This window comes from Haemorhous mexicanus, chromosome 11, assembly GCF_027477595.1.
Source record: "Haemorhous mexicanus isolate bHaeMex1 chromosome 11, bHaeMex1.pri, whole genome shotgun sequence".
Taxonomy (NCBI): domain Eukaryota; kingdom Metazoa; phylum Chordata; class Aves; order Passeriformes; family Fringillidae; genus Haemorhous; species Haemorhous mexicanus.
The window spans coordinates 23848385-23875951 of NC_082351.1; the positions used below are offsets into that span (position 1 = coordinate 23848385).

General features: G+C 53.0%; 1 protein-coding gene across 3 annotated transcripts in view; it reads right to left on the reverse strand.

The window, feature by feature from the left end:
- The window catches only part of SRGAP3 (SLIT-ROBO Rho GTPase activating protein 3), a 70748-nt gene that overhangs the window by 6515 nt on the left and 36666 nt on the right, over window positions 1–27567 (reverse strand). Inside the window, exons 4-20 of one of the 3 annotated variants that reach the window (XM_059856878.1) lie at window positions 27198–27260; window positions 22280–22465; window positions 20739–20867; window positions 15426–15647; window positions 14884–14985; window positions 14461–14658; window positions 13113–13197; window positions 12548–12575; window positions 10559–10661; window positions 8534–8594; window positions 8075–8152; window positions 6923–7057; window positions 4839–4944; window positions 3848–4075; window positions 2825–2904; window positions 797–977; window positions 76–225 (exon numbers count right to left, since the gene is read on the reverse strand). In XM_059856878.1, coding sequence (XP_059712861.1) covers window positions 76–225; window positions 797–977; window positions 2825–2904; window positions 3848–4075; window positions 4839–4944; window positions 6923–7057; window positions 8075–8152; window positions 8534–8594; window positions 10559–10661; window positions 12548–12575; window positions 13113–13197; window positions 14461–14658; window positions 14884–14985; window positions 15426–15647; window positions 20739–20867; window positions 22280–22465; window positions 27198–27260 — 2135 coding nt within the window. Of the gene's footprint in view, window positions 1–75; window positions 226–796; window positions 978–2824; window positions 2905–3847; window positions 4076–4838; window positions 4945–6922; window positions 7058–8074; window positions 8153–8531; window positions 8595–10558; window positions 10662–12547; window positions 12576–13112; window positions 13198–14460; window positions 14659–14883; window positions 14986–15425; window positions 15648–20738; window positions 20868–22279; window positions 22466–27197; window positions 27261–27567 lie in introns of those variants that run through there. The other 2 variants (XR_009487914.1, XR_009487915.1) reach the window with 2 other exon arrangements.

The following is a 27567-nucleotide window of genomic DNA, read 5'->3' on the forward strand; positions in this document are numbered from 1 at the left end:
CTGCCCTGCCCCACACGCTGACTGTCCCACACCTGTGACAGTGACCACGTCCATGGTGACAGGAATGTGAGTTACCTGCCCATCACTCCCCCAAAGCCATAGTCCATGATGTGATCTGTGGGTGACTGGATGTCGTTCTTGGAGGAGGCTTTATCATCCAGCAGCGGCCCGCTGCTCGCCTCGCTGTCTGCCTTCTGGCTCAGGCTGTCAGAGAAGGCATCATCCCTAGGAAAGGACACCACAGCAGTGACAGGGCTGTGCCCCGGCGAGCCAGGGCCCAGATGCCACGCCAAGCTGAACATCACCACGTCAGCAGCTCCACACTTTGTTAACAGGGAGCTGCACCAGGGCCACCACTTCACTGGGAACTTGGAAACAGTGCACATCTGCCTTCCCATCCCCTGTGATGTGGCTGCCACTGTGATGACTCCAGATACAGTACTTGTAAGAGAAGCAGCACCCGCAAAGGGCCCTGGGATCTGCCCACGGGCCAGCTGAGCACTGAACAATCCAGGTCAATGCTCACAGGGACAAGGCCGGAGGTAAGCCTGGGTCACACCATGCTGGGGAGTCAATGAGAGATGGGGCCCAGGTACACTGAGGTACAATGTTTAGTACTGGTCTTTATCAGCCCAAATGAGAAACAAATGGAGCCAATACACAGAGAGGGAGAAGTGCACAGGCACAGATTTCTCACCAAAGTCATTAAACAAACTGCAAAACTGAGTGATAATTTAAGGTGACTGAAGTGGACCTTGTGCAAGCACACGATTTTAACAAGCCTCACTTTACTCACATGTCTTGCACCACGATGTACTGGTGGGGAATGAGCCCGTCCACCCCGTTGTGTCTCCCCTCCCACCAGTCTTCCGATGCCCGATGGTACAGCAGGAGTGAGGCCCCTTTCTTGAAGGAGAGCTCCCGTGGAGATCGCCCAATGTAGTCAAACTTGGCTATGGCTTCAATCTGCTCCACCTCTGCACAGGAGAGAGGCACAGCGAGAGCAGCCCAGGTCAGCCCTAAAGGGAGGTTGAACCCCAGAGAGCCCCAGACCAGGGCAGCAGTGCTGCTGCCGCCCAGCGCCCCCACAGCAGCTCACACTGAGCACAAGCCTTCTTGTTTTCAGACTGATCAATTCCTATTGCTGTTCCAGGCTTTCTGGGACCCCTCTCAGACTCACAAACTACTGGCAATTACAAACCGCTACAAAGCAGATGGGGAGCAGCAGGAATCTCCCTCTGTGCATATGGCACCCTCACCCACATTCCCATTTTCCACCCTTGGTTACAGAAACCCATTATCCTCCAGCCCGCGATTTTGTCAAGCCATGTCAGATGCTGTGATCAAACCCCTCTTACCTTCTCCTCCCTTCCTTATCCTGGAGACAGTTTGGCCTGAATTATTGATGAGCAACTAATGCCCCTTTGGGGATCCCCATGGAAATAATGATACCAGCTCCAGCCAGGCAGCTGCTCTGCACCCCACCATCTGCAGCACTCTGCCTCCCTGTTTCTCCACTTTTCCTAATGTGAGCTCTACCAAACACCCATGACTCAAACTAAGAGCTCAGGGACTGAAATACAGGAGGGTTGAGGCAGAACTTCACTTTGGAAGGTCGTGAGCACACCAGGATCCTCTAAGCCTCTGGGCAAGGGAGTCACAGCAGGAGCTGCTGGGGCACCCAACAGCACTGAGGAGCCTGTGAAAGAGCCTGGCTCATATCCAGATCTGTTTCCAGCTGGGCAACGCTGAATCCTAAAGAAACCATTGCAACAACTGCAAAGCAGCAACAGTGTCTCTCTCCTCATTAACCAGAGTGACCCTCACCGTGTGTTGCTTGGGTGACAGAACTGCTGCCACTCCCCAGCCACCTTTGCCACTGTTAGAGCATTCCAGCCCCACCTGCGACAGGCCAGGCCACTTCAGCAGATTCATCTTCCCCACTTAAAGCAACCCCCACATGAGGGCAGAGTGTCTGGGAACACCACAGGAGGATAACTAGAGAGTTCTGGAGGAGACAGAGCCAGGAGGGCTCCCACAGCCATGACACAACGCTGGGCTACCAGCAGGGAGTGTATGCAGGGCAAGGCAGAGAGGGAATATGTAAATCCACAAAATACAGCTGCTCATCTGCTCCACACTTGGCACCACAGTTAATCACTTGGAAACCCCAATCGGAGCCATTAACGTGGCCACCCAAGTGTGAAATTGGCTGCACAGCAGCTCTCTTGCCTCCCTTTGCCAGGCTGTCGGCTCCTGCCTGGAGCTGAGAGAAGGTCTGGAGCTGCCCAGCCCCGCGTGCCCTTCCCTGTGCCCCGAGCCACCTGGCCCAGCATGCCCTTCCTTGTGCCCTTCCCTGTGCCCCGAGCTGCCTGGCCTCGTGTGCCCTTCCCTGTGCCCTTCCCTGTGCCCCGAGCTGCCTGGCCTCGTGTGCCCTTCCCTGTGCCGTTCCTGCTCCCGTGGCCCCGCTTGCCAGGTGAGCCCTCCCTCCTCCCCGCAGCCTCGCGGGGCAGACGTGTTCTGCCGAGGCAGGACATGGCCAGGGCGGCAGCAGCTGTCAGAAGCAGAAGGTGCTCAGCTCCCAGGGCCCTTCCAGCACAGCAAGCCCTGCCACAGCTCCCCACCCAGCACAGTGCCAGCAGCGTTCCCCAAACCGCCCGCTCGCGGCTGGTGCTGCTGGCACACGGGGAGCACAGCGCTGCCTCCTGCTGCAGCCCAGCCCTGCCAGCAGCCAGCCCGTGCAGCCTCAGCCCGCAGTGCTTGCTGCTCTCCTGCATGCCCAGCTCTGCTGGCACGCACCCAGCCCCTGCTCAGTCCTGCTCACCATCATCACTGGTGTGCGGCTCTGTCCCGTTGTCATGGTCCACTTCATCGATGGTGCCCGGCTCACTGTGTGGGCTGTCACTGCAGAGGAACACAGCAGGCTGTCACACAGCTAATGACACTGCTCCCAGCACACTCAGCACCCCTCACACTGCCCAGGGAGGTGGTGGAGTGCCCACCTCTGGAGGGGTACAAGAAACAACTGGATGTGTCTGGGCAACAAGGTGGTGTTTCGTCAAAGGCTGGACTCAGTCTTGGAGGTCTTTGCCAACCTAACTAATTCTGTGATTTGTAATTCTCTGATTTAAAATCACAGCAGATCCCTGAACTTGCTGAGAACAGCAGACACTCACACCACAATCACCAGGCCCAGAATGTACCGTTCTGTTGGCTCTTGTGTCTTTAGCAGAGTTTGGCAAAACTAACACAAAGTGACACCAAGTTAAATGTCCCATTCCCTAATTCACAGTGAGCTTCAACTTTAGCTCCTCTGCTGCACCAGGAAGGATGGTGGCAGGTGACTAGTATAAGGCATGGTGAGGTCTCAGAAATGTATGAAACTTGTAGAAAATTAGTTCAAGTATGTTACTGATCCTGGTTTGCTAAACCCAGACCTGAATGTTGGGTTAGAATTCCAGCAACAAAGGGAACTGGAAAGTCTGGGTTAACCACAGACCGAGGGATTTCATCCAACCAGCAAATTGTGATGGAACTATGGGTCTTTACTCAAAATTTATAGCTTAGGAGGAATTTGGATAGAATTTACCTAAAATTCTGTTTTGCTGAACACACTTCTGTGGATCTGCAGCTCAAAAAAATCTTCATCAGTATCAGTATTTGCCCTGGAAAAAGTTTCTTCTGATGTTTTTTACTGAGGTTTAAAATACTGAGTCGGCACAAGAAAATGAAATACCCGGTGAAACTGCCTGTTTTGACTGCTAAGACTAAATCAAATGGTCCAGCATGCAAGAGCCTCTTGTTCTGATCAAGGTGTTTGTACCCAGGAACCCTGAAGAGAGCTCACCAGTACTCCTCCCCTCCGGTCATGCACTTCTCGTAGACAGGCCCCTCCAGCTCTCGGTGGCTGGGGAAGATGCCCTCGTGGTGAATGATGATGGTTTTGATGACCTCATTGACATGGGCCTGGCAGGACACCGGATCCTGCCCGTCAGGAATGTGCATCAGCGTGGGCCCGAAGCAGATGGCCAGGTTGTAGGGATCCATCATGTTCTCATCGCTGTACTGTGACAAGCTGCAAGCACACAGTGAGGAGCTGCTGCGCCACGGTCCTGCTCGCTGGGACACCTCCCAGCAGAGCCTCCACCCCGGCACAGACCGGCACTGAGCTGGCACCCACTGCCCTGGCACTGAGCTGTCCCTACTGTCCCCACTGCCCCGGCACCGAGCTGTCCCCACTGCCCTGGCACCGAGCTGTCCCCACTGCCCTGGCACTGAGCTGTCCCTACTGTCCCCATTGCCCTGGCACCGAGCTGTCCCCACTGCCCCGGCACCGAGCTGTCCCCACTGCCCTGGCACCAAGCTGTCCCCACTGCCCTGGCACCGAGCTGTCCCTACTGTCCCCACTGCCCCGGCACCAAGCTGTCCCCACTGCCCCGGCACCGAGCTGTCCCCACTGCCCTGGCACCAAGCTGTCCCTACTGTCCCCACTGCCCTGGCACCGAGCTGTCCCCACTGCCTGGGCACCGAGCTGTCCCCACTGCCTGGGCACCGAGCTGTCCCTACTGTCCCCACTGCCCTGGCACCGAGCTGTCCCCACTGCCCTGGCACCGAGCTGTCCCCACTGCCCCGGCACCGAGCTGTCCCCTCCCCAGGCAGCACCGGCACCGAGCTGTCCCCTCCTCGGGCACACAGCCACAGCCAGCAGGGCTAGGAAGAACCCAAGTACAACAACCCATGGCAGCACCAGAAGGGACTCGTGCACCAAAGACGGGGAAGCCCTGGCAAAAGGCACGGCAGGGAGGGAGGAACTTGGTGAGGCAGGAAAACAGACTCACTGGTTAAGGAAAGCAAAGAGGTATCTCATGACCACAATGACAGCCCGAGGCAGAGTGACAATGATCTGCTGGATCTGGTGCACTCTCTCTGCAGGGTTCTCAATTTCTGGAACACATGGATAGAAAGCACATCCTTAAAAACCTTTTCAGGACCAGACAGCTCAGCACCAGAGGGACTTGTTCCAGATCTACTGGCCCAGTAAGTGAGGAAACAAAAAGCCTGTCTCCAGAGGTCATGCATCAGTCTGGTACTAAGGTCCAGGACAAGAATGGGGGACACTGCTCCTCCAGCAGGGAATTCATATGTTCAGACACAGTATGAACAGCAAATAAAGACATTTCCGTGGGTTTGATTTTAAAATAAATGTTTATGCATTATTAATTTCATTCCTCAACAACTCCTCTGTTCCTCAAAAGCCTGAGTCAATGTGACACGGAAAACAGAGCACTGCTTGATTTTCTAGGGCAGATTTTTAAATGAGGTTTTTATTCAGGTTACCCTGCTGGGTTATGCTTTGGATCCTTCTGCTGAGCCCTCCCGCTCCTGTCTGCTACTGCTCCGAAGAGGAATTAGAAACTCCCAGGAAATAGGTTAGCTGAACCAGTGCTGAGTCAGTGCTTTCAGATTCACTGCTCTCCACTCCACAGGGGTGCAGAGCCCGGAGCTGCCATCAGACACCTGCTCCCCCCAAGGGAAGGGGGTGACTCAGGGCTGTCCTGCCCTAGGCTACCCCTGTGCTCTGTAGAGAGCTAATCCTGCGGCTGCTGTTTCACAGGAAGCAGAGGACAAGCACCGGAGCTTTTTTGGAGCAGGAGGATCACACAGAAGTGCTTGTTCTGGCTCAAACTATGTCATTTGCTAATCACAATAAAGTTCCCTGACAACATGCAGCTAGGCTGCCATTTAATCAAAATTCTGAGCAAAATCTGGCCTCGATACCAAGATGGAAAGCTTTGTAGTATTTCATGTGGGGAATTTTTCCATTTGATTTATCCCATTATTGCCTGCTGGGTTCTCTACTTCTTCAGTCTGGTTTTACAAAAGAGGGTATTTCTTAAAAAAAGCCCCAACTAAATACAAACTGGATAAAACCCCATGTCAACAGATATCTGTTCTGACACCCAGAGGAACAAACTCTCAAAACACTTTCCTTTCTCCCAGAGCAAAATGTTTCAACTGGGCATATGGAATTAACAGGAATCACCACTGCACACACAAGGACAGCCCCTGTGGACTCTGCAAAGTGCCTTTTGACCTGTCTATTGCCCTTGTGACTTTGAGGAGCTGCCACATAAACCCCCAGCCCCGCAAGAGCAAAAGGAAAAGTTCTTCATCCTGCTTAGGCTGGGACACCAAATGTGCAGCCTGTGTTTATGTGTGTTTGTGTGGCACACACAGCTGCACTTTAGGTCGGATTTTTAACAGGAACAAGGCACTTTAATTTATTTCAAATCTATCCTTAATCAAAAGGTTGCAAGAGCAGCAGGAAGAGAAAGATGAGGAAAAGGAAAATTTTTGTTAAAATGGGAAAAATAAAAAGAGAGAGATAAGAGAATAACACCCAGAAAATTAACAGATTATGTTTGCAAAAAAATTCCCAAAAAGCTTAATAAATTGTGCAAATTTGCATTAATTAGGGATGGTGTCAAACACAAGCCTATCTGCAAGCACACAGGCAGCCATGTCACCAAGCATGTTCTGGCACCAGAGGGGACCCATCCCCTTCTCCCAGGCTGTGCCCTCAGGCTTCCAGCTCTGCAGCCCCTGTGGAGGGCAGCCAGAGAAAGCACAAGCCAAACTACAAATCCCTGTCCAGGGCATGAACTGGTGCAGAACCACCTTCCTCTGTCTGTCTCACATGTGTGCTGTGCTGCTTTGCACATCAAAACTGAACAGCAACAGTAAATGTCCTAAAGCTACTACATAAAACAACTGCTCATGTCCCTTCCCAGCAACTCCCATTGTCCTCCTGCCACCCTCCTCACAGCAGAAGGCCCTGCCTGCAAACTCGGGGGCACCTGCCCCCATTCAGTGCTTCTCTTGTCCCACCCAGCTCTCCACGAAGAGTGTCACATGTACTCACTTATAGTAGATATCAAATCTTGAAACCTTTCCTTAGGAAAGAGGGGGTTTTCCAGTCCTCGGAAATACAGCTTCAAGACTCCAGCCACTGAGTTAATGTCTCGTTCGTTCTGATCATCAGCGAGGGGGTCTTCACCTGCCCACAGAAAAGGTTTTATATCCAGCATCTCCATCAAGCTGGACTAGCACAAGTGGCTTTCCTCATTTAGTGGAACACCCAAATTTCCCAGCGTTCAGAAACCTTCCTCATGTGCAATGGCAATGCTGATTTTTCCTGAAAACCAGTTTTACTGGGGGATTTCAAACCCTTCCTGAGGACAAGGATGATATTGTTTGTTTCTCCTTCACTGTTTCCAGCTCAGTGCATTCCTTCCATTTACAGTACCAGCCCAGAAAGCTGAGGAGGTCTGAACGACACAGAGTGAGAGGCTGAGAGGACAGGCTTGGCTGGAGGATACAATTACACCTCTGGAATGGACCCGACGACTCTGGATAGCTTTGTACTGACTCAAATCTGTGAAAGGCTTTCAGTGCCCCCGAGATTTGGATACTAATTCATCTTAAATTGGATGTGCAAATCCTCCAGCCTTGGACAATCCTAACACTGCCTTAGCCATTGGCCCATCCACCTTCATCCTGGTCCTTCCAATGCTGCTCAAGGATTAAGGGTCACTATTCCCAGCAGGACTGTCCCTGTCGCAGCTCCCCTCCACTCAGAACAGCAGGACTGCTTTCCCTTTCTCACTGGCCTGGCATCCTGACTGTGATTTTCTCAGCAGATTCACTGGCACCTCCACAGCCAGCCCTGGCAGCAGGGACAGGGAATGCTGCGCCTCCCTTGGCAAATGCTGCAGGAAGGATGAACAAGGGTCCCCAGCAAACTCTTTTATGGCTCTTGTGTTTTTAATGACTGTGGAAAAGACCTCTGAACATACCCCTACTTCTCATTCTCCCTCCCTGGGTAGCTCTTCACTACTGCCAGAGACACAACAGTGGGAAACCCAGAAGGGATAAAACCTGCTCATGTCTCATAGCACAAAGGGCTTTAACACAGGCTTTACACCCTGGCTAATGCACCCAGCACAAACCACCTCCCACAAGGATCCTGCTCAGGCAGGGCATCCTGCTGTACCTGCATATCCCAGCTACACACCTCTCTCAAACGAGTTCTTGATGTCGTTGACTTCCACCTGGGAGCCAGGGACTCTGAAGATGCCCTGTTGCTGGAGGCCTGGAAGAGAACAATGCTTTAGGAGAGATTTCTGGAACTGCTGGGCAATACCTGCAGGTCAAAACAGCAGAACCCAGGAGTCAATCCACCAGACAGGCTTAGACCAAGCAGAGACAGCCTGCTGCACCTCACTTCTGCTCATGTTCTCCAACCACGGCCCCCAGATCAAGGTGCTGAGAGGGCTCATGGCCAAGCAAACAACCGACCCTGGGCACGGGCTAATAAAACCCCATTACTGCCCAGTCAGCCAATGCCATGGAATTCTAAGCTGAGCCATGGAGAACGGAGTGCAGGCAGCCCCAGGAGTCCCTGCTGGCTCTCACTGCTCACTCCAGTACTTTATCCTTGGCAGGTCTCTGGGGCTGTGCTGAGCCAACTTACCATACAGATTGATGTAGCGGATGCAGCTTTCTACGACAAGTGGAATGGCCTGTCCTGAATCCTTCAGGAAAGGAAAGGAAAAGAGAAAAATTACTGGCTTATTGCTAACAAAGCATGGGAAATGCATTAAGGATTGCAAAACCAGAGATTTGAAAATTAATGCTGTGGAGTTTAGTAAGAGGACAGGCAGGAAAGGAGGTGTTACATCATGGAGCCATCAAAGAGCGCCGAGGATACCATGTACAGCCAAAAATGCCCAAGAAAGCTGTCACTAAGGTGTGTGAAACATTGCTGCTCCTGTCTGGCTCAGACAGGAGACTGCCACAAGGGATCACAGCTACTCCACTCCAAAGGTGGAATGCTGAGCTGAAATAAAACTTGTGCTGTACCTGGCTGATGGAATAAGCTTCCCATAATACAGCTTACAACAATATTTCCTCCAAAGGAAAGAGCCATTGTCAGCAGGTGCTAAAAAACACAAAAAACACCACTAGGTATGGGACCAAGTGCCTGAGTCTGAACCAGTGGTGAATTCTGGCTTCTCCCCAGGCCCCTTGTGGCAGAAGCTCAAGGGGACCGTGGGCCATGTCTAACAGCCCAAGGGGACACATTTCTCTTTGGGATTCTGGTGGTTTTTCCAGCAGAGCACAGTGGCTTCTCTGGGCAATTCCCTCTGTCTCACAGATGGGTCTCCAGTAAGTACCTGATTCCTCGTTCGTGCATTCCTCCTTCCTCTGAGCACAAAAAAAGCAGCAGAGTGGAAAAAAGAGAACAGATTAAGCAGGGATAAGTTCAGTCAGAGGTAAGCATCTCCTTCGGAGGCCGTGAATGCTCAAATGCAATGGCAGCTTAGCAAGGGCCAACACAGGCCTTTGGGATGTTCACCCTCCCTCCAAACCCCTTCGGCACGCTGCACCCCAGCCTCACTGACCTGCAGGGACAGCCTCTGGATTGCCTCCCTGCCTGAACCTGTGGCTTTCCCAGGAGCCCAAGGACAGGGACAGACCTGGCCTGGGGCACTGGGCAGCCATGGGGGCACTGGTGACCAGGGGACATCTGGGCAGCTGCCTGGGAAGCTGGACACCCCAAGGGCAGGCAGCCGTCCCCCAAAGGGTCTCTGCTAGCACGGGACACTCCTGCTCAGATGGATTTCTAGGGCAGGTAATCCCTCCTTCTCAGCGTGAACAGGCTGGGATTTAATGAGCATCACTTTTTTAAAAACCAGTTTAAGTCAGGAGTAATCACAAACCCTAATGGGATTACAGGCTTTGCCAATGGGGTCAGTACTCCCCGTGCTGGTGCTGTGTACAGACACTGCCCTCGGGCTTAGGGCTGAGCTTGAGGCAATAAACCCCAGCCAGATGATGCCTATTAGTCACCTAATACAACAGTTTGTCTTTACAGCTCCCCAAAGTGTTTTCACTGAAGCTTTCTGCAGAGCAGGATTACAGGACACCACTGCCAGCAGCTGGCAGGGGATGAGCCAGCTGGGCTGGCTGCTACTGATGTCTTTGTGTGTAAGGCTGAGGGTCACCTGTCTGCCCTCCAACATGGACACCCCTACAACAGGATTTCTACCCCAGGCTGACAGTCCTTGAAAGTGGGAAACACTTCTGGGGTCATTTTATCTTCCTTCTCAGCCACAAGGATGGATGACCACTAAAAAGAGGAAGGGGGGTGTGTCTGCTGCTCCTTTGAGGGCTGGGCTGAGCTTGTGTAATCTTTCTTCCCAGGATGGGTAGAAGCAGCAGGACAATGAGGACACTCAGCCAGGACTGCCTCACAGTGCACATGGCCACCAGCCATGGGTGGGGTCTGGAGCACACAGCTGATGGGACAGGAACACCAGGAATGCACAAGGGGAGCTTTGGAGAGAAATCATCCCCGAGGCAAAGCCGTGCTGGCCACGCCAGCTGGGTGCAGATGGGCCAGAGGGACCCCCTGAGGATGGCAAGCAGCCAGGACAGGAAAGCCACCATTCCATTCCCAGCGTTCACAGACACTCCTACTGCAGCCAGCAAGTACCTTAATGAATGTTTCCATATTGCCGTTAAAGAGTTTATGATTATAGACTGAGAGAGGCCTAGGTCTCCTCATTTTCTGTGGCTTAGGGGGAAGACATGGGGGCCTGGGAGAAAATGGAACAAAATAAATCAACAAAACAACATAAATGCAAAGACAGGGTGAGATCTCACAGGTTATAACCAAGAATAAGAAATCAAACAGAAGAGTCCCTCTGTGAGGATTTGATGTGTGGTTCCACGCACCCTGCAGCCACTGGCACTGGTGTGACCCACAGGGACACCACTCCAGCAGGAAACCAACAGCACTGGTGGCCAGCTGGAATTAACACCTGCCTCCCACCACTGCCAGCTCAGCACTCCCTCAGCCTGAAGAGGAACCAAGGGCAGCTGAGGAGATATATCCAAAATAAATAATATATCCACAGCTACCCCAGAAAATGCTGGGGTATTCCTGTTTGTTCTTAAACATATTTCACTCTGCTCACAGAGAGAGACCAGAATGAGGACAGTGGGAACACCTCCACGGTGCTGTGTCTGTTTGGAATCCCAGGGATGGGGACGACCCTCCCACTGCTAGTGACCAAGAAGGCAGGAAAGCTGGGACAGGTTTCAGTGCAGTACTGAGGACACTGGACTGCCACTTGCATTAATGCTATTCCCAGCCCAATTCCTCTGGATAATGAAGGACATTCAGTGTCTAGACCTAGAAAAAGGAGAAAAACACCACAAAATCTCAAACAGATTTCTGCCCTGCCCTCTGGCCCAGGCTGTACTGATGTCTGCAGGGGAGAGAACACGACTGCAAACACACAAAACTGGGTGCTGGGAGCCTTCAGGCAGGAGAGCTCATGGACAGACATGGACACTACACAGAGCTCGGTGCAAAGGGGACAGTGGGGGTCTGCTGGCTCCTTAATCAGATGCCTCTAATTAAGTAACTTGACTGTACACTCCTACAGCTTCCAGCCACTCCTCTGAGGGGTAACTGGGGAGCAGAGGTGATGCTGTCCGTTGGGAGCAGCCCTGTCCCACACACTGCAGGGACTGTGCCTGCAGCCCCCAGCCAGGGCCCTGCACGCACCCCGGGGGCCGCAGGGCCATTTCAGCTCCTCAGAGTGCCACACTGCACAGCCCTGCTCTCTGAAGGGGGGTCTCTGTCCTGACAGCACCTCGGTGCCCCGCTGGGTGCCCAGCCCTGGTGCTGGCAGCACAAGGAGCCTCCTTCCTGCCTGGCAAGGCTGCCCAGCCTGCACCATCTGCTTCTCCACTTCTAACAGGGAACAGAGCTTTTGGGGCTGGAATCATAAATTCTATTAAACACAGACAAGGTTGAAACAAGCTGACATACAGAGAGCATCTTCTAGGGAGCTGTTTGGAGGCTTTGCTGGCCTGTGTCTCGCTGTCAGAACCCCAGCACACTCCTAGCAAGCCACTGGAGCTCTGTGAAGATGCTTCATGTGGACACAGATCAAAGCCTCCTCTCTGTCACTTCTGCCCCAGCCCTATCTCCTGCAGTAGAGGGATGTAGCCTGTGATACAGGCATGCTCTGCACTCATAGGTAAAGCAGCCAGAGCTGGGAGAGGATTTCAGGGACATAATAAAGTCCTCAAAGGAAGAGGGATAGCAGGGAGTGAGTGGACATCTTGGTGTCACCCTATCTTAACACAACCCCACCTCAGCTACGCTCCAGGACATGGCACTGTGCTGACAAAGCACATCCAGGCACATCAGAGCCAGCCAGCCAGAAACCACACTGCAGCAGAACCAAGGGCTGCTTGCCATCCTCCTGAGCCCAGCGCTCCAGGCCATGCAGCTGGGAAGCAAGCTGTGGGGCACAGAGACTGCCAGCCTGCCAGCACAGGGGGCTGGAGGTGGGTAACTGAACCCCACCAAGCTGCACCAGCAGCAAAGCAAACCCCCCCTTCCCACAGCCCCCTGCTGCCAGCGCCAGCCCTCCCCAGCAGCCAGTAAGGGGAAGAAAGTGCTCACCTGGTTGTTCCGCACTCAGCTCTTTCACCTGTAAGAAACACAAGTTCCCATCATCCCTCCACATCAGCCACCAGCAAAGGACTGCAGAGCCCAGCTGCACAGGAGCTCACACCCTCACTGCTGGCTCCAAGGAATGGCTGCCAGCAGAGAGAAGCTGCATTTGGGGAGGAGAGATGCCCACCTGGTGCCCCCAGCATTAAAAGACACATTAGAAATCTGGAAGGAGAAGATTAGAATCTTCTGGGGGAGAAGAGGGAGAGGAAGGAAAGAGGCAGAGGGTGGAAGTGAGTGGCAATCTCTGCTGTTGGAGAAGTAACCCAGAGCACTTCAGCACATAGCTTCAGATTTAAAGAGATTTCTCGATGTGCACTCCCAAAGAAAAGTGGGAAGAGTAATCCAAGGAAATCATGGTTTGGCACGTCACTGGTTAGGCTGAGCAGCAGCAGCCAGGCACAGAACCATCAGTCACTCAGGAGAACACACACAGGGGAGGCTGGCAGATGACACATGGTTTAAACCCTCTCAGGTGATGGGAGGATCCTCCCTGGACCTGACCCCAACTCACCTTCTCCCAGAGTTTGCTTCAGCAGGTCATGTTTAGCCTGGAGCTTCGTGATGAGGTTACTGCCATTCAGATACTCCTTAAATTTCTGGAATTAAAGAACAAGGGGGTGGGTTAAGCACACGGCCCCTAATGGACGCTCACTGCTGCCCGGGGGCTGCCGGGGAGCTCAGGAGGCTGCAGGCTGCACCAGCTGCGCTGCAGGGCTCAGCAGGGTCTGATCACTTCTCCCTGCTCCAGCCACTGCCCCGATGGTCTTATGAGCCTGGTCTCCTTGGAGCTGCCCCTCCTGCCTGGGAACGCAGGGGCGAACAAAGAGTTCAAAGCCGGCTTTCTTTTGTCAGGCCTCTGGGAACAGCCTAGGAAATCAAAGCAGCTTCCCCTGCACTGCCAAGGCTTTGCCTCTGTGCAAACCAACAATGGCAAGCAAGAACTGCCAGTGCCTGAGCCCTCACAGGCAGGGACTGCCAGGTGCCCCACGCAGCTGGTGACACTGTGCACAACAACTGCCATCCCCCAGTGAGGCTGTCAGACACCCAGAACACTCCAGAGCAACGCACTACACAGGTAAGAGGACAGAGGGAGACAAGAGATGGAAAATGGAAGACAGAGAATGGGAAAGATCAAATCACTGCAAAAACCATTAAAGTAATCCCAAGCACAACTCCAAATGAAAGCTGCCATTTCCCCCCAATTTACAATAATAGTACTAAGAGAAAGCAGAAGAAGCTCTGTAATGTAATACATATGCAATACATCACAAGATGCTGTTAACTGTAGGCTATGACCCACACTGAAATGAGGGAGACTTCTGGCAAACTCATGGCTGCTGCTTGTATTTCAAGTACCAGAAGAGAGACCTGAGCCCTGCCTGGGAGTGCAGCATGAGAGCTGCAGGGCAGGCACACCACAGCCCTGCTTTTGTGTCTTCCTTGGCACGTCAGTGACTTCAGCTCATCCATGGGCCAAGGGCAAATTTAAGCTGTAAAGGCTAGAGAGGAAGGCTTGGGTGATAGTTCACAGTCCTGAAGGCCTTCCCGAAGAGACCCTGGATGGTGGCCCATGGTGAGGCCACCTGGAGCCTGCACCCTGCTCTGAGCCTCTCCTACTCCACTCAGTAAGTTTTGAATCTCATCTGGCTGCTCCAGTTGTTCCTTCAAAGAGAAAAACAAGGCAGGCACTGGATTGTCAGTAGTGCCCTGCCACTGAAACGCATTCCAGACCCAAATCTGACAGAAGACAAGTACTTAAAGAGACTGAATTGGTTCTTGCTCTTCACTAATGAGCACTTAACTGGCCTCAGCCCTGGCAATTAATGCTTTGTGTCCTGTATGCCTGAGCTGAGACTCACAGTGAAATAGAACATTTCAGTCTCCTGCTGGTTGGCTCTCCTCTTGGCAATGTTGATTTTGCTCATGTAGGTCTCTGATGCAGCTGATTTGACCGACTCAGTGGAGCGGCTGTGCTGGAAGGCATCTGAAACATCAAAATCTTCCACTGTCAGCATGTCCTGCAAGGTCTGCATCGTGGCATCCAGCGTTTTCCGTACCTATCGGAAACAGGACAGCGTGGGTTTGAGGCAGACTGGGAAAAGGACACATCTTGAGCCAAAACAACCACTCAACAGGCAGCTTCCTGAGCCCTGGGCTAGCACTGGCTCCAGTCTGTGGGCACTTCCAGCTCTGCCACAGGAGGGGCTCCGCACCTGAGCACACCAGGAAAGCTCCAGTGGAAGAAAGGCTCAGCAGTGCTGCCCACAGAGCCCACCTCTTACCTCCTCATTCTCTATCTTGAGGGTGGCCAGCCGAGACTGCAGCTGGTGGTACCGCATCAGCAGCTCGGTCTGCACAGGCTGCTGGGCGCTCACCTGGCACACCTGAGACAGGAGACATTCCACGGGTCATGCATGGACCAGACACACATTTCCATACCCACACCATTCCCTCCAGCCCCCACAAGCTCCTGGCAGCCCCCAGAGAGGTAGTGTTGCCGTGTGTCCCATGAGCAGTGCCCTGGACCCAGGCCAGCACCGAGTGTTTCTGCCATCTCCCAATTACAGCAGGTTAATCGCAGCTGCCCTGTGCAGATCTGTGGGGCAGAGAGAGCCAAACCATGGGCTCCCTAATTGGGACAGACATGGAGCAAGAGGCAGCCTGAAAGGAGGAGCCCTAACGAGCCCAGAGTCTCATTAGGAAAGGAAACGTGAACAGCAGTGTGTGAAGGCAGCAGAGAGGGGTAAGGAGTCCGGAAGAATTTCACAGTGCTGGTTCAGAGGAGGGCCAGGCCCCTGTGCAGCCCCACAGGTGAGCACGTTACCTCATCCCCCATGTGTGGCTGGAACTCGAACTTGAGCGGCGGGCAGAAGACCTGGTTGCACATGTCCATGATGGTGTGCTTGTCGCTGCGCGCGTCCAGGTTGTCCACGGCGTTCTCGATGATGTCCAGGCCCTCGTGCCGCGACGTCTCCAGGTTGTACTCAGCAGACAGGTACGTCCTGAAGGTCCGAGCGAGGCTGGCGTGGAACCCCAGATCACAGCACTGAGAAACACAAAGGAGGCTCTGGTCACACAAACGCTCCCAAAGCGCTTTGCAAGGTTCTCAAACACAGATGGAAGTTGAACGTGGCAGTGGACACCATGCCCTGAGGTGTGTGCACATGCTGCTCTGTCCCTGGGCAGCTGCCTGCCTCCCACCATGGAGCAGCTCCTCATGCTGCTGATCACTCTCACATCTATCTTGGGGAAAATGATAAAACTTGGAGTTAAGTGCTGCCAAAATACTGTACTTTAGACAAAAAAAAGGTTTTAAACATTGTCCCCACTATAACTGAACTTGACATGTCAAGTGCCGTACCAGCATAGGGATTTGCTGCCCTGAAAACCCCATCAGAGCCGAGCCAGTCCAACCTGTGACCAATCTCCACCTTGTCACCCAGCCCCGAGCACTGAATGCCATGTCCAGCTACTTCTTGAACACCTACAGGGATGGAAATCACCACTTCTCTGGACAGCCCAGTGTCTGACAACCCCTTCTGTGAAGAAATACTTCCTGAAATTCATATTGATAAACTCAAAGTGGAGCCCAAAAACTCAGCTGTGCCACAAGCAGCTCTGACCCAAGAAGCCGTCTCACGCTCGGTGCCAATGCGAGGTGACACCGCTCGGCTCAGATCACGTCATGGCAGGGCTGTGCTTGCTTCAGCCTCTGCTAAAACCAGCAGCAGCAAAGCTACACTGCACCAATTGCCAGCCCCACTGTCCCTCCTAGTCTTTAAAACCTGTGAAAACCCATGCACAATAACAAGCAGTTTTGTAAAAACTATCAAATTGTCAGAGCTCTCCATTTATCCTGCTTCTTTTTAGCCTCTAATCACATTAATTGAGAGTATGGGCGGTTATGGACTGGCACTGACCTGCCTTAAAAAAATCAACAAGCAACACAAAAAAGATCAGGGGTGAATTTCCATTTGCTGCTCGGGGCAAATCCTCATTCTGTGCTGCAAGTCTCTCCCATGGGACAGTTTCAGCATGAACACCCACACGACCACTGCAGGTTGTACAGAATCCCCAGAGCTGGAACAATGCAGCCGAGGGGCTGCCACACAGACGGGGCAGGGACCAGGACCAGGACCTCTGTGCCAGCACTGGGGGAGGACCAGCACTGCAGCCCTGACCGGCTGACCACAGCCCTGGGCCCTGGGAAGGAACGGACTGTGCGCTCCCCAGCACCCCCAGCCCTCACCTGTGCTCTCCCACCCCCTGAAATCACAGCTACTTTGCCACAAAAAACAGTACCAGGAGGAAATATCTGCCACTGCTCAAGGGTGGGAATTCCCAAAGCACACAAAACCAAGCCACTACAAGGCAAAGCACTGAACAGCAGAGAACCCAAGCAGAGGGGCTCAGGGCATTGCCAGCTGCTTTTAGGACAAAATCCCACATGAAATGCTTCCCCTTTTTTGCTGCTGGGCTCGCACTGCAGCCGGCAGTGATTTGCAGTGCCCAGAAATCAGCTGCTCCTGAAAAGCAGGGCAGGCACCTCCCGCCCACTCTGCAGCCCTTGAAGCCCCTGGTGATCAGCAGCACGCCAGCTGCTTCACACACGGGTGCCCAGAGAAGAAAAGACGGAGCAGGGATTTCCACGCAATTCCCAGAGGAACACACAATGGGGAGAGGAGAAGAAAAAGGAAGAAAAGAAAGACTTCAAACCGATGCTCCCAGCCCCAGAACAAATGGCATTTTCTCACCCCTCTCATCCCTTTGATGGCAAATAAATTAGAACCACAAATAATGATCCCGGCCCTTCCGCAGCGCCTTTCATCTGCCAAGCTCAGAGCTCCCCAAGCATTAATTCATCACGGCTGGTAACACCCTGCAAGGGGTGGAAATATCCCAGCGTTCAGCTTGAGAAACAAACTGGCTCCTGGAGCTCAAGCAAGCACATTTGGCCAAAACACCATGGGAGCAGCCAAATACCTGTGTGCCTCCCACTGCCCACCCCAGCGCTGCACCGGGGGCAGTCCTGGGCTCCGGGAGAAGGAAATGCACACAGTGCTCTGTGGCTCCAGCAACTTCGAGTGCCTCTGTTATCTGGGAGGCTGAACCTGCACATGGCAGAGCTCAGCCAGGCCCACGCCTCGGACCTGAGCAAGTGGAACCCCAGAATAACACCTGAGTGGCACCTGGGTGCCCTGCAAGCCACCCCTTACCATCCCAGGCAGAGCAGTAATGCCCCTGCCTCCACAGGACCAGCACTGCCTGCAAACAAAGAGCCCAGATTATTTGCTCTGCTCTGTTCCCTTTTCTCTGCATTTTCTCCCTTATCTGTTTTTAAAAAATATTCTGCATTATTTTTAATTATATGCATAATATATAATAATTATATGCTTGTTTTAATTTCTGGCCTCTACTCTCTTGACATTGCTGCAAAATCCAGAGCTGTACTGTGCAGCAAGTAAATCACAGAATCCCAGGATGGTTTATGCTGGGAGAGACCTTAAAGATTATCCAATTTCAACCACCCTGTGCAAACAGCAACACCTTCCACTAGCCCAGGTTGCTCCAAGCCCTGTTCAACCAGGCCAGTAAAGCCAACTGAGGATATTTGGCATAACTATTTCAGCTGCTGTTTCTGTTCAATAACTTGACTCAGCTAATTTTTCCAGGGACCAAGCAATTCCACAGTTCCATGTAACGCTGAATTTCCTCAGAGTTCCCCTCCTTTTCTGGCTTGTCTCAGATACAGCAATCACTAATCCACAAGGAAGTGGGCTACTGCTCCAGAAGGACTCAGAGGAGGCTGCACACATTTGGGCAGATCAGTTTGTATGGAAACTGCCTGTTCCATTGTCTCTGCTGAATCTAGTGATATCTTTCATGCGACCACTTCAATCTATCTTGCAGCCATTTCCCAGAGAACTCCAGAGGGATGGATAAGGAGCTTTATCTCCTCTTCGCATACGTGGCCAAAAAGATTAACTGGGTCACACAGTTAATGACAGTAATGAGACAAGCCCAGGCGCTTACACAGACGCACGTGTCATCCGAGGAGGAGGCCCCGTGGTGCACTGACAGTCCAAGGCTAATTTGATCTATCTCTATATTCTTCCCTTCCTTTCTAGGACAAAGCAACAAGGCCACGGGAGACAGAGGGGCAGACGGCTCTGCGCCCCTTCACGGCTCCTCTGATGGGCTTCACAGTTCTCATTAAGCCACAGCCCTGGGAGGCTTCCCTCCCTCCCTCCCACCCTCCCGGAGCAGCTGGGGCCTCTGCCTCGCCAGAGCAGGAGAGTGGAGCACGGCTTTGTCACCAGCCCCTGCTCTGCAGGGACACCCAGGGAGCAAGTGATGGCAAGGCTGTGCCCAAGAGACGACACTGAGGCAGCTGGGATTTGGGGGAAACACCGGTAAATTGGCTCTGCAGTGTCCTGACAGTTTGGATTTGTGTGAAATCAGCAGCTGCACATGGCAATTTGTACTGGAGGTGGATGGTGTGTGAGCCCTGTCGCCTCTCCCATGTCCCAGAGAGCCAGCCCAGGGCATCTCTCACCATTCCGCAGTGGAGCAGGGTGGAGGAGCCGCCAGGAGCCACGGGGGCATGGCCAGCCGGGCTCAAGAGTGCAGCCAGCCGGGCCCAGAGCTGCCCCAGGCTCAGAGTGCCCAGCCAGGCCCAGAGCTGCCCCAGGCTCAGGAGTGCCCAGCCAGGCTCAGAGTGCCCAGCCAGGCTCAGAGCTGCCCCAGGCTCAGAGTGCCCAGCCGGGCTCAGAGTGCCCAGCCGGGCTCAGAGCTGCCCCAGGCTCAGGAGTGCCCAGCCAGGCTCAGAGTGCCCAGCCAGGCTCAGAGCTGCCCCAGGCTCAGAGTGCCCAGCCGGGCTCAGAGTGCCCAGCCGGGCTCAGAGCTGCCCCAGGCTCAGTGTGTCCAGCCAGGCTCAGAGCTGGGCTCACACAAGCTCAGCTCACAGATCCAGTATTTTGTTTCTTTGGTGAACAGACTTTATAATTGGGAAATTTCATTGCTCCGTGTTGAAGATGCTTTAGCTGAAGTCCCTGAAGGGATTTCTGGAATGTGGGAGAAATGCCATCTGCTGACTCCAGAGGAAGTGTCAGTGAGGAAATAAAAGTTAGGAAGAATAATATAAACAGACAGAGCTAAAATGGAACTCAGCAAATCTCCAGAAAATCAAAGTTCAAAAAACTCCACAAAACTGAATCATTTTTGCTTAAAAACTAATTTAACAAAAGAAAGATAGAATATGCACTGCAAAAGCAGAAAGCCTGCAGATAAATCAAGGCGTTCTCATACCCTGCCATTCAAATGTCGCCAAGATCAACTTACTTGTTTTTTAACACATCTTCAATAGTAAAGAGAACAAAACATAATGAAGAGTATTTTATGATGTATCAAAATCTTGAAGTCATCAGGGGATTTGCATCAGACTTACTTTAATTCTCAGAAGTGTAACTACATGCTAATGGGCTAGGAAAGGAGGTAAACACTCAAACAGCTTTTTGAATTGTACGTTTAGGTAATGATGGTAACTCAGTGCTTCAAGCTCAGCTATTCATGCACTCACTGAGGCAGCTCCAGCAGGAAGAAACTGCACAGTGAAATCTACAAGCTGTGGGATGCCTGATAAAGGAAGAAGCAGAAATCCCTTCTCTGGGTAAATCCCTTCTTTGAATCATCTCAAAGCAGTTTGTAGGAGTCACCAGAGTTCAGTTCCTGCCATTGCCATGAAGCTGCCTCCAGCAGTTCCTGCCCTGAGGCTGTTCCCTGCAAGGAGCACCAGGACAAAGCCCCAAGGTGCCTTCCCCAGCCAGGACAGCACTGCCACGTGTGCTGAATCCCCACCAAAGCCACCGAGGAGCAGAGAGAAAAAACCCCTCTGGTTCAGCACCAAAACCAAGGCTGTGTCTGACCCTGGGGAGCATTTCTCTGTCTCAAGCACAGACTAACCAAGGGGCCAAGAAGAAAAACTCAGTCTCACCTGGCTGACCCCAAGGCAAACCCAATTCACAGGACACCTTCAGCCCCAGCTAAGGATACCCTAAGGCCCCCAGCGAGAGCCCTTGAGCAGCACAGGAGTGCAGCTGAGAGCTCAGCAGGCTGGCTGGCCCAGGCAGGCACTCACGTCGATGAGGTCCGAGACGTCGTGGATGTAGTACTTGCTGACGGCCGCGTTGGTGGCTGCCAGGTTCAGCAGGTAGTCGTTCCTGGCTTTTGTACACTTCAGCTTGTTCTCAGAATACTTGGCTTGTCTCTGAAAAAGCAGAATGCAGTGTCAGAGCACAAACAGGATGGTACTAGCACGGTTTCTCCTGCCACAGACCCCCACAGCACCCTGCAGCCCGGGTGTGATGAGGTAATTACCAAAACTTGGTATCTGGTGTGAAAACAGGGACCTTGCCAGGGTGGAGGAGATCCCATCTGAACACCCTCACACTGTCAGCCAGCCATGATGAGTGCATCCTGCTCAGAGGTACTTGGAGCCCCTGAGCACAGCTGCTGCTGGGGATTTTGGCATCAGTCAAAACCAGAAGGCCAAATTTTCCCCCCAGAAATGCTGACATACGTTTGGACTTGCTCCAGATGTGTGCAGCTGTATCAAAGTGGAATCTGGCCCAGAGGCCCAAGCTGCACAATTCAGAACAGGACCCAGAATTCAAAACTGTAGGAAAGCAGATGTGCTCCAGATCTGAGACATCTGCTCAGGCAGATCCCTGCTCTGAAGTCTGAATCAAAAGATTAACTCTTCTGAGAAGTTCACTGTCAGAAACGTCCCAGGGCTGGGTGAGCCAGTGAGCAAAGGCATCCTGGTTGGTGAAACTGTCTCCTTTTCTCCAAAATTAACACAAAAACTTGTGGAGATCCCGAGGTCACAGGGATTTGCTAAGGCCAGAACTGCACGAAGGGTTTTGCCTAGCAAATCTATCTAAATACTGCACTCTCACTCCCAGACCATCTACAGAGGAAGAACACTGGTATTTCATAGATCCAACTGGTTTTTTGCTACCAGGAGTCGGTGCCTGAGCATACCCAAGGCTGCTGTTCATTGTTAAAAGCCCATCTTTAAAGAACACATCCCAGACAAACCCCAGTCCTCTGGAGCAGGGTCTGCTGTCTGGACCAGGGTGCATCCCCACACCAAGTGGGGTACCCTGGTGCACTGCCCTCCTCAGCACAGCCTCTGGGGTCCCAGCTGGCACAGCCAGGCCCCCACCACACCATGGCCCAAGCTGCTGCTGGAGAAGCAGCCCCCACCACCTCTCCCTGTCCTGTGCTCCAGCAGCCATCGTCCCCAAGGCCCCTCCAGCTGCCTGTCTCAGCTCTCCCTCCAGAGACAGCTAGGAGGGTCCATGTGGCTCCTGTGCAGGCCCACCACCCCATCCAAGGCTGCACGGCCTGTCCCTGTCATGCCATCCTGGCTCTGAGTCAAGCCTTCTCTAGAAGCTGGTCCTGGCCCTTCTCCACAGCCTGGAGCAGGGAGGACACTTGTGATGGCATCCCTGGGTTGCCTTCAGCAGAACATGCCCATGAGACACCAGCCTTCCTAACCCCTTCCCAGAGATACAGGAATGGCCTCACAGACAAGGACAAGGCTGAAGCAAACCCCTGCTGCCTGAGGGGAGCCCCAGTCCCAGCCCAGCTCCCTCTTCCTCCCCTCTCACCCACCTTCTCTTTCATCTTCTCAATCTTCTTGACGGAGCTGCGCCGCTGAGGCCGGTCCTCGTGTCGCAGCAGGTTCACACTGATGTCCCCTGACTTGTTGAACTGCTTTTCCTCCTGCTTCTCTGCCTCCTTCAGCTTGCTCTCAGCGCTGATGCTCTCTGCGTGGTACATGTGGTAGGTCTTCATCACCTGCAGACACAGGAGGTCATGAGCCCCCTTCCCACGGTCACCTGCAGCACCGGAGCAGGACAAGCCAGCAGCCCTGGGCAGGGCAGAGGGGCTGTGGGGGCCACCGTGGCATTAAGGAACAGAGTGGGGAGCAAAGCTTGAGAGATGAATCCCAGCCCTACTTCTAGAGGCTCCAGGCTGGCCTAAGAACTGTGATGACACTCAGTCCCACTGGGGAAACGTGATCCAGCACACACCTGCAGTCAAAGAGCACCGTGTGCCTGCCCACAGGGAAATAAGGAATAACCTCAGAGCTCTGCAGCTGGGATAAGGGTCTCCATGACAAGTGCCTGTGAGGGAGCCCACAGTCACTGTGAACTCCCTTTTGACCTAGCCCCTCTGTTCCTACACTTGGACTTGCTAAGCCATCAGACAGTCCTTGCTCTGCCACCCAGACAGCAGAACCATCCAGAAGTGGAGGAGCTGCAATCCCCAGGCAGAAATGGGGTTTGTCTCCTGTCACCACCTTATCCTCCCCTTGCTGCCACCAGCAGGCACAGGCAGTGCCAGCATAGGTGCAGCAGCACCTTGTCCTTCACATTCCAGATCCAGGAAGGATAACACTGGTCCTGGAACACTCTACAGGCAAAACTTCCAGCACAAACTCCCCTTTCAGAAACAAGAGCCCAAAGGGCTCACTGCATCATTTTAATGGAGCTGGCAAGAGGGACACATCTGCTCCTCTCTCTTTATGCCTTTAGTCACACTGTCCCCTTCTGTCATCTCCCTTCGGGATGTGGGTGGTTTATTTCACATTGCCTTGACACAGCACACAGTGCCTGACTGCTCACTGCAATCAGCCTCAGCAGGGCTGGGCACTGCAGGCTGGGACGGGCTGGGACACGCTGGGACAGGCAGCCTGAGGCCCAAGGGTTAAAGCAGAGCAGGAACCCCCAAAGGCAGGGGATTTTTACACACAGCTTAATGAAGCAAACACAACTTTCCTCAGCTACCAGCAGGACCCAGGAGTGTTTGACTTGGAGCAGGTCAGGCTGAGCTGCAGGACCCCTCCTCCTGCCAAGCACAGCCCTCAGCCAAAGCAGGCTCCTAATGCCCACCAGAGCTGCACAAACCTGGCACTGCAGGGACACCCCAATGCCAGGGACAGCCCGCTGTGCAGAGAGACAGGCAGTGAGCAAAGGGTCCTGCTTGGCCCTGAGCTGCTGCATTTCCAAACCCCACAGATTCTTAACACAGACTGCAGCCACATATTTCAAACTGCCTTTTCTGCAGCCAGTGTCACAGGACACACACAGACCAGATGATTCCTGGGATTTTCTTACAGAGAAGGACAGAGGGTTTCACTGAGCCCTCCTCACCCTCATCACCTACATCTTTTTGTGAACACACAGAGGTGAAAAAGCAAAGTGCTGCATATTAGGGCTCCAGGCAGCAAGAGGAAAGGTTTCTGCAGCACGCAGAGGGGCCCTGACACAACATGGCAGAGAAGCCCAGTGAGTAACAGGGCTCCAAACTGCAGGGGATTTGTGAAATCTAGAGGTTATGGACAGTTTTCCAACCAAAATAGACACCTTAAACAACTCACTGTGCTCCTCACCAGCTGCCCTGCCACACAGCTCACTCTTGGAAATTCAGAGCATATTTCTGTTTATATCTGCCTTAATTGTGGCCAGGGCCAGCCTGCAGTGCAGCAATCAGCCCAGATCTGCAATCCCCGGGTGCCGTGCCAGTGCCCGCAATCAGATCACGCTGTCCCTGGCCTGCAGTGCTGTGACACAGAGACAAACTGCCACAGCTGCGTCCCGGGGAGCCTTCCTGCACATCAGTTAATTAGCTGCAGCGAAGGAGGAAAAATATGTTCCAATGTTCATTAGTTATTTAACAACACGAGTTGTGTTTGCCATATTAATTACACGTTCTGGATAAAGGCTGTTGCCAAAATACTGGCCGTAAATGGCACTGCTGGCTGTCTCCAGCTACAAGGGCTTTGTTCTCCTCAACAGCTCATCCCCAAGGTTCTGACCCAGCAGAGGAGCCAGAGCAGAAATGGGGTGACTGTGTCAGGTACAGGCTCAGGCCCCCTCAGCCTTCTGCCTTTACCAGCTCCAACTGGGACTTCTCTGGAATTCATAAGGAGGAACCAAAGCTGTGGTTTTAACTCACAGCTGAACTATTTCTGCACAAAACCATTCACAAGCATCTCCACTTCAGAATGAAAGTCATCCACTTCCATTTTGATTAAAATCAGTGTGGCTTTGGTTCTCTCCATACAGACTCCACAGGGTGACTTGCATCAGAACAGCAACAAGGCTGAGCTAAAATCAATGCAGTTGTTTTGGCTTGAGACAGTGAATGCCTGAGAAGCCTGTAAAAAACTGAAGTTTCCACCCAGTGCACAGAATTCCCCTCGGAGAGGCTTAAAAAGCAGCCTCACCAGGGCATGGATGAGCTGTGGGTAAAGGCCTGGCCAGAGGCAAGAAAATCGACTTCCCCGTGCTGACAGCAAGGTGACATTTCTGACAAAGCAGCAGCCTGCTGTCCTGTGAGCCAGGTCCCTACCCTGCCTCTGGCTTTGCCAGCAGCCACAGCTCCCGTGCTGCACCCAGCGTGCTGCAAAGAACACACAACAGCAGCTCAGCCCCAAAGGGGTCCCCAGCACCCCCAGCACCCCTGAGCTGGGGGCAGCTGGGCCCCTTTCACCCGATGGCTCAGGAACAGAACTCCGAGCAGGAGCTGCTGGCACCAAGCAGATGTGAGGTGACCCTGATTGCCCCCCAGGCTTTTTCTTCATGCCTTTGAAGCATGTCCCTTCCCTGCTCCCTCCTGCCTGGATGACACAACCAGTTTGTTATCTCAGCAGCAAGGCTGAACGCAAACACAGAGCTCCTCCAGCTGTCCCAGTTTCCCATTCAAACCAGTTTGTTTCACCATTCAAGCCCATTCTGCTCAGCACCTGCAGCCAAGTAGTGAATGGGAGAAACCTCAGCTGCTGTGAGAATGAGCAGAATCACCCTCTGCACTCTCCTTGGTCACTGCCTGCACTGGGACCTCAGCACACTGCTGACCCCCGTGACCCCAGCGTGTCCCTCGGGGATGGCCCTGTCCCGTGGCTGGGTTCAGAGCAGGCTGCTCCACAGCCAGGCAGGTCAGCCCAGCCCTTGTCAGTCTTTCCTTTTTGTGCATCTGTCATGCTGCTGCTGTAATTAATCCTAATTAGTCACCACCCCTAACACAGCTTGTGACATTCAACCATCAACAACGCACTCCCAAATCTCACACAGGCTTTTTAATCTGATCTGCTGTCCACCCACACTGCAGGTCTCACAACAGTCAAATCCTTCAACAGCCAGGGCAGGAAACAACCTGTTAAGAGGAGATTTATGGCAGAAATTTCAAATACAATCATTCATGCTCTGTTGTTTAGGCCTGTTCTTCAAAAAGATGAAATAGAATGATTGTTTAGGAATAAACCTACTGCAGCATTATTTATGTACCAGTTACAGATACAACCAAAGAAAGCAAATATATTATCTCAATTTTACAACAAAAGGCAGACTTTATATGGTTTTGTTGCTCCTAAACCACAAATAAAATAAATTTTAAAAAAAGCACCTGCTACAGGGCAAGAGAGGCAGAAGCAACACAAAGACTTTTACTACTCTGCTATGAAAACCTGCTTGAAGAGCCATGTCCTGACTAACAGCACATGATCTCACTGGGAGGCACAGACAACTCTGCAGCCAAAGTGCTCCTCAGGGCAGAAGCTCCCCTATGAGCCAGAAGCTTCTGCACTCCCCAGCAGAAGGTTGTGTTCAGCCATCCCTCCAGGGCTCACAGGGACACGGAGGTGTCCAACCACGGCCAGCTCAGAGCCACTGGAATCCTGGAAATCACCAGCCCAGGGTCTGAGCAGGGCCAAAAGGTAACGTGGTGCCCGAGCCCCAGCAGGTGAGGGCACTGCAGACACAGGGATCACACCCAAACAGCCCCAGCAGGTGAGGGCACTGCAGACACAGGGATCACACCCAAACAGCCCCAGCAGGTGAGGGCACTGCAGACACAGGGATCTCACTGGATCACACCCAAACAGCCCCAGCAGGTGAGGGCACTGCAGACACAGGGATCTCACTGGATCACACCCAAACAGCCCCAGCAGGTGAGGGCACTGCAGACACAGGGATCACACCCAAACAGCCCCAGCAGGTGAGGGCACTGCAGACACAGGGATCTCACTGGATCACACCCAAACAGCCCCAGCAGGTGAGGGCACTGCAGACACAGGGATCACACCCAAACAGCCCCAGCAGGTGAGGGCACTGCAGACACAGGGATCTCACTGGATCACACCCAAACAGCCCCAGCAGGTGAGGGCACTGCAGACACAGGGATCTGACTGGATCACACCCAAACAGCCCCAGCAGGTGAGGGCACTGCAGACACAGGGATCTGACTGGATCACACCCAAACAGCCCCAGCCAGGCCCCAGGGAAGCAGATGGGCACTGGGACCCAGCCCCGGCCTCCTCCAGCACTGCCACCCCCGCAGTGAGGAGAGAGCCTCTCCCAAAGGATGGGAGGGGAAGGAATGGGCCCTGAGCCTCTCCCAAAGGATGGGAGGGGAAGGAATGGCCCTGCTGCAGGACAGCCAGGGCAGAGCCTCCTCAGACTTGCTCTAACAAACGCCTGTGCTCCCCAGGCTGCAGCCAGAATGGTGGGGTGGGCTCTGTGCTCACCGTGTAGAGCTCATTGGTGACTTTCAGGAGCTCCTCGTGCATCTGGAGGCCAATCTCTTTGCTCTGCAAGACAAAAACAAGAACAAGAAGAGGTGAGACTGTTATGCTCAAAACATGCGGATCGAAAATGAAAATACATTTCAGAGGAATCATAAATGTGAATACACAGCACAGCAAAGCCTCATGCAGTTTCAGAGTGGCTCCATATTCATTTGAGGTTGACGTTTGCCCATGGATCACCCAAACTGGGTTTCAGAGACCATGAGGAGGAATTTCATATAATTTAACCTATTTAGCCTGCAAAACAGATGAATCCAAAATTACAGGCAACACTGCTTTGCCCTTCCACTGGTAAAATTCATTCCCAGCC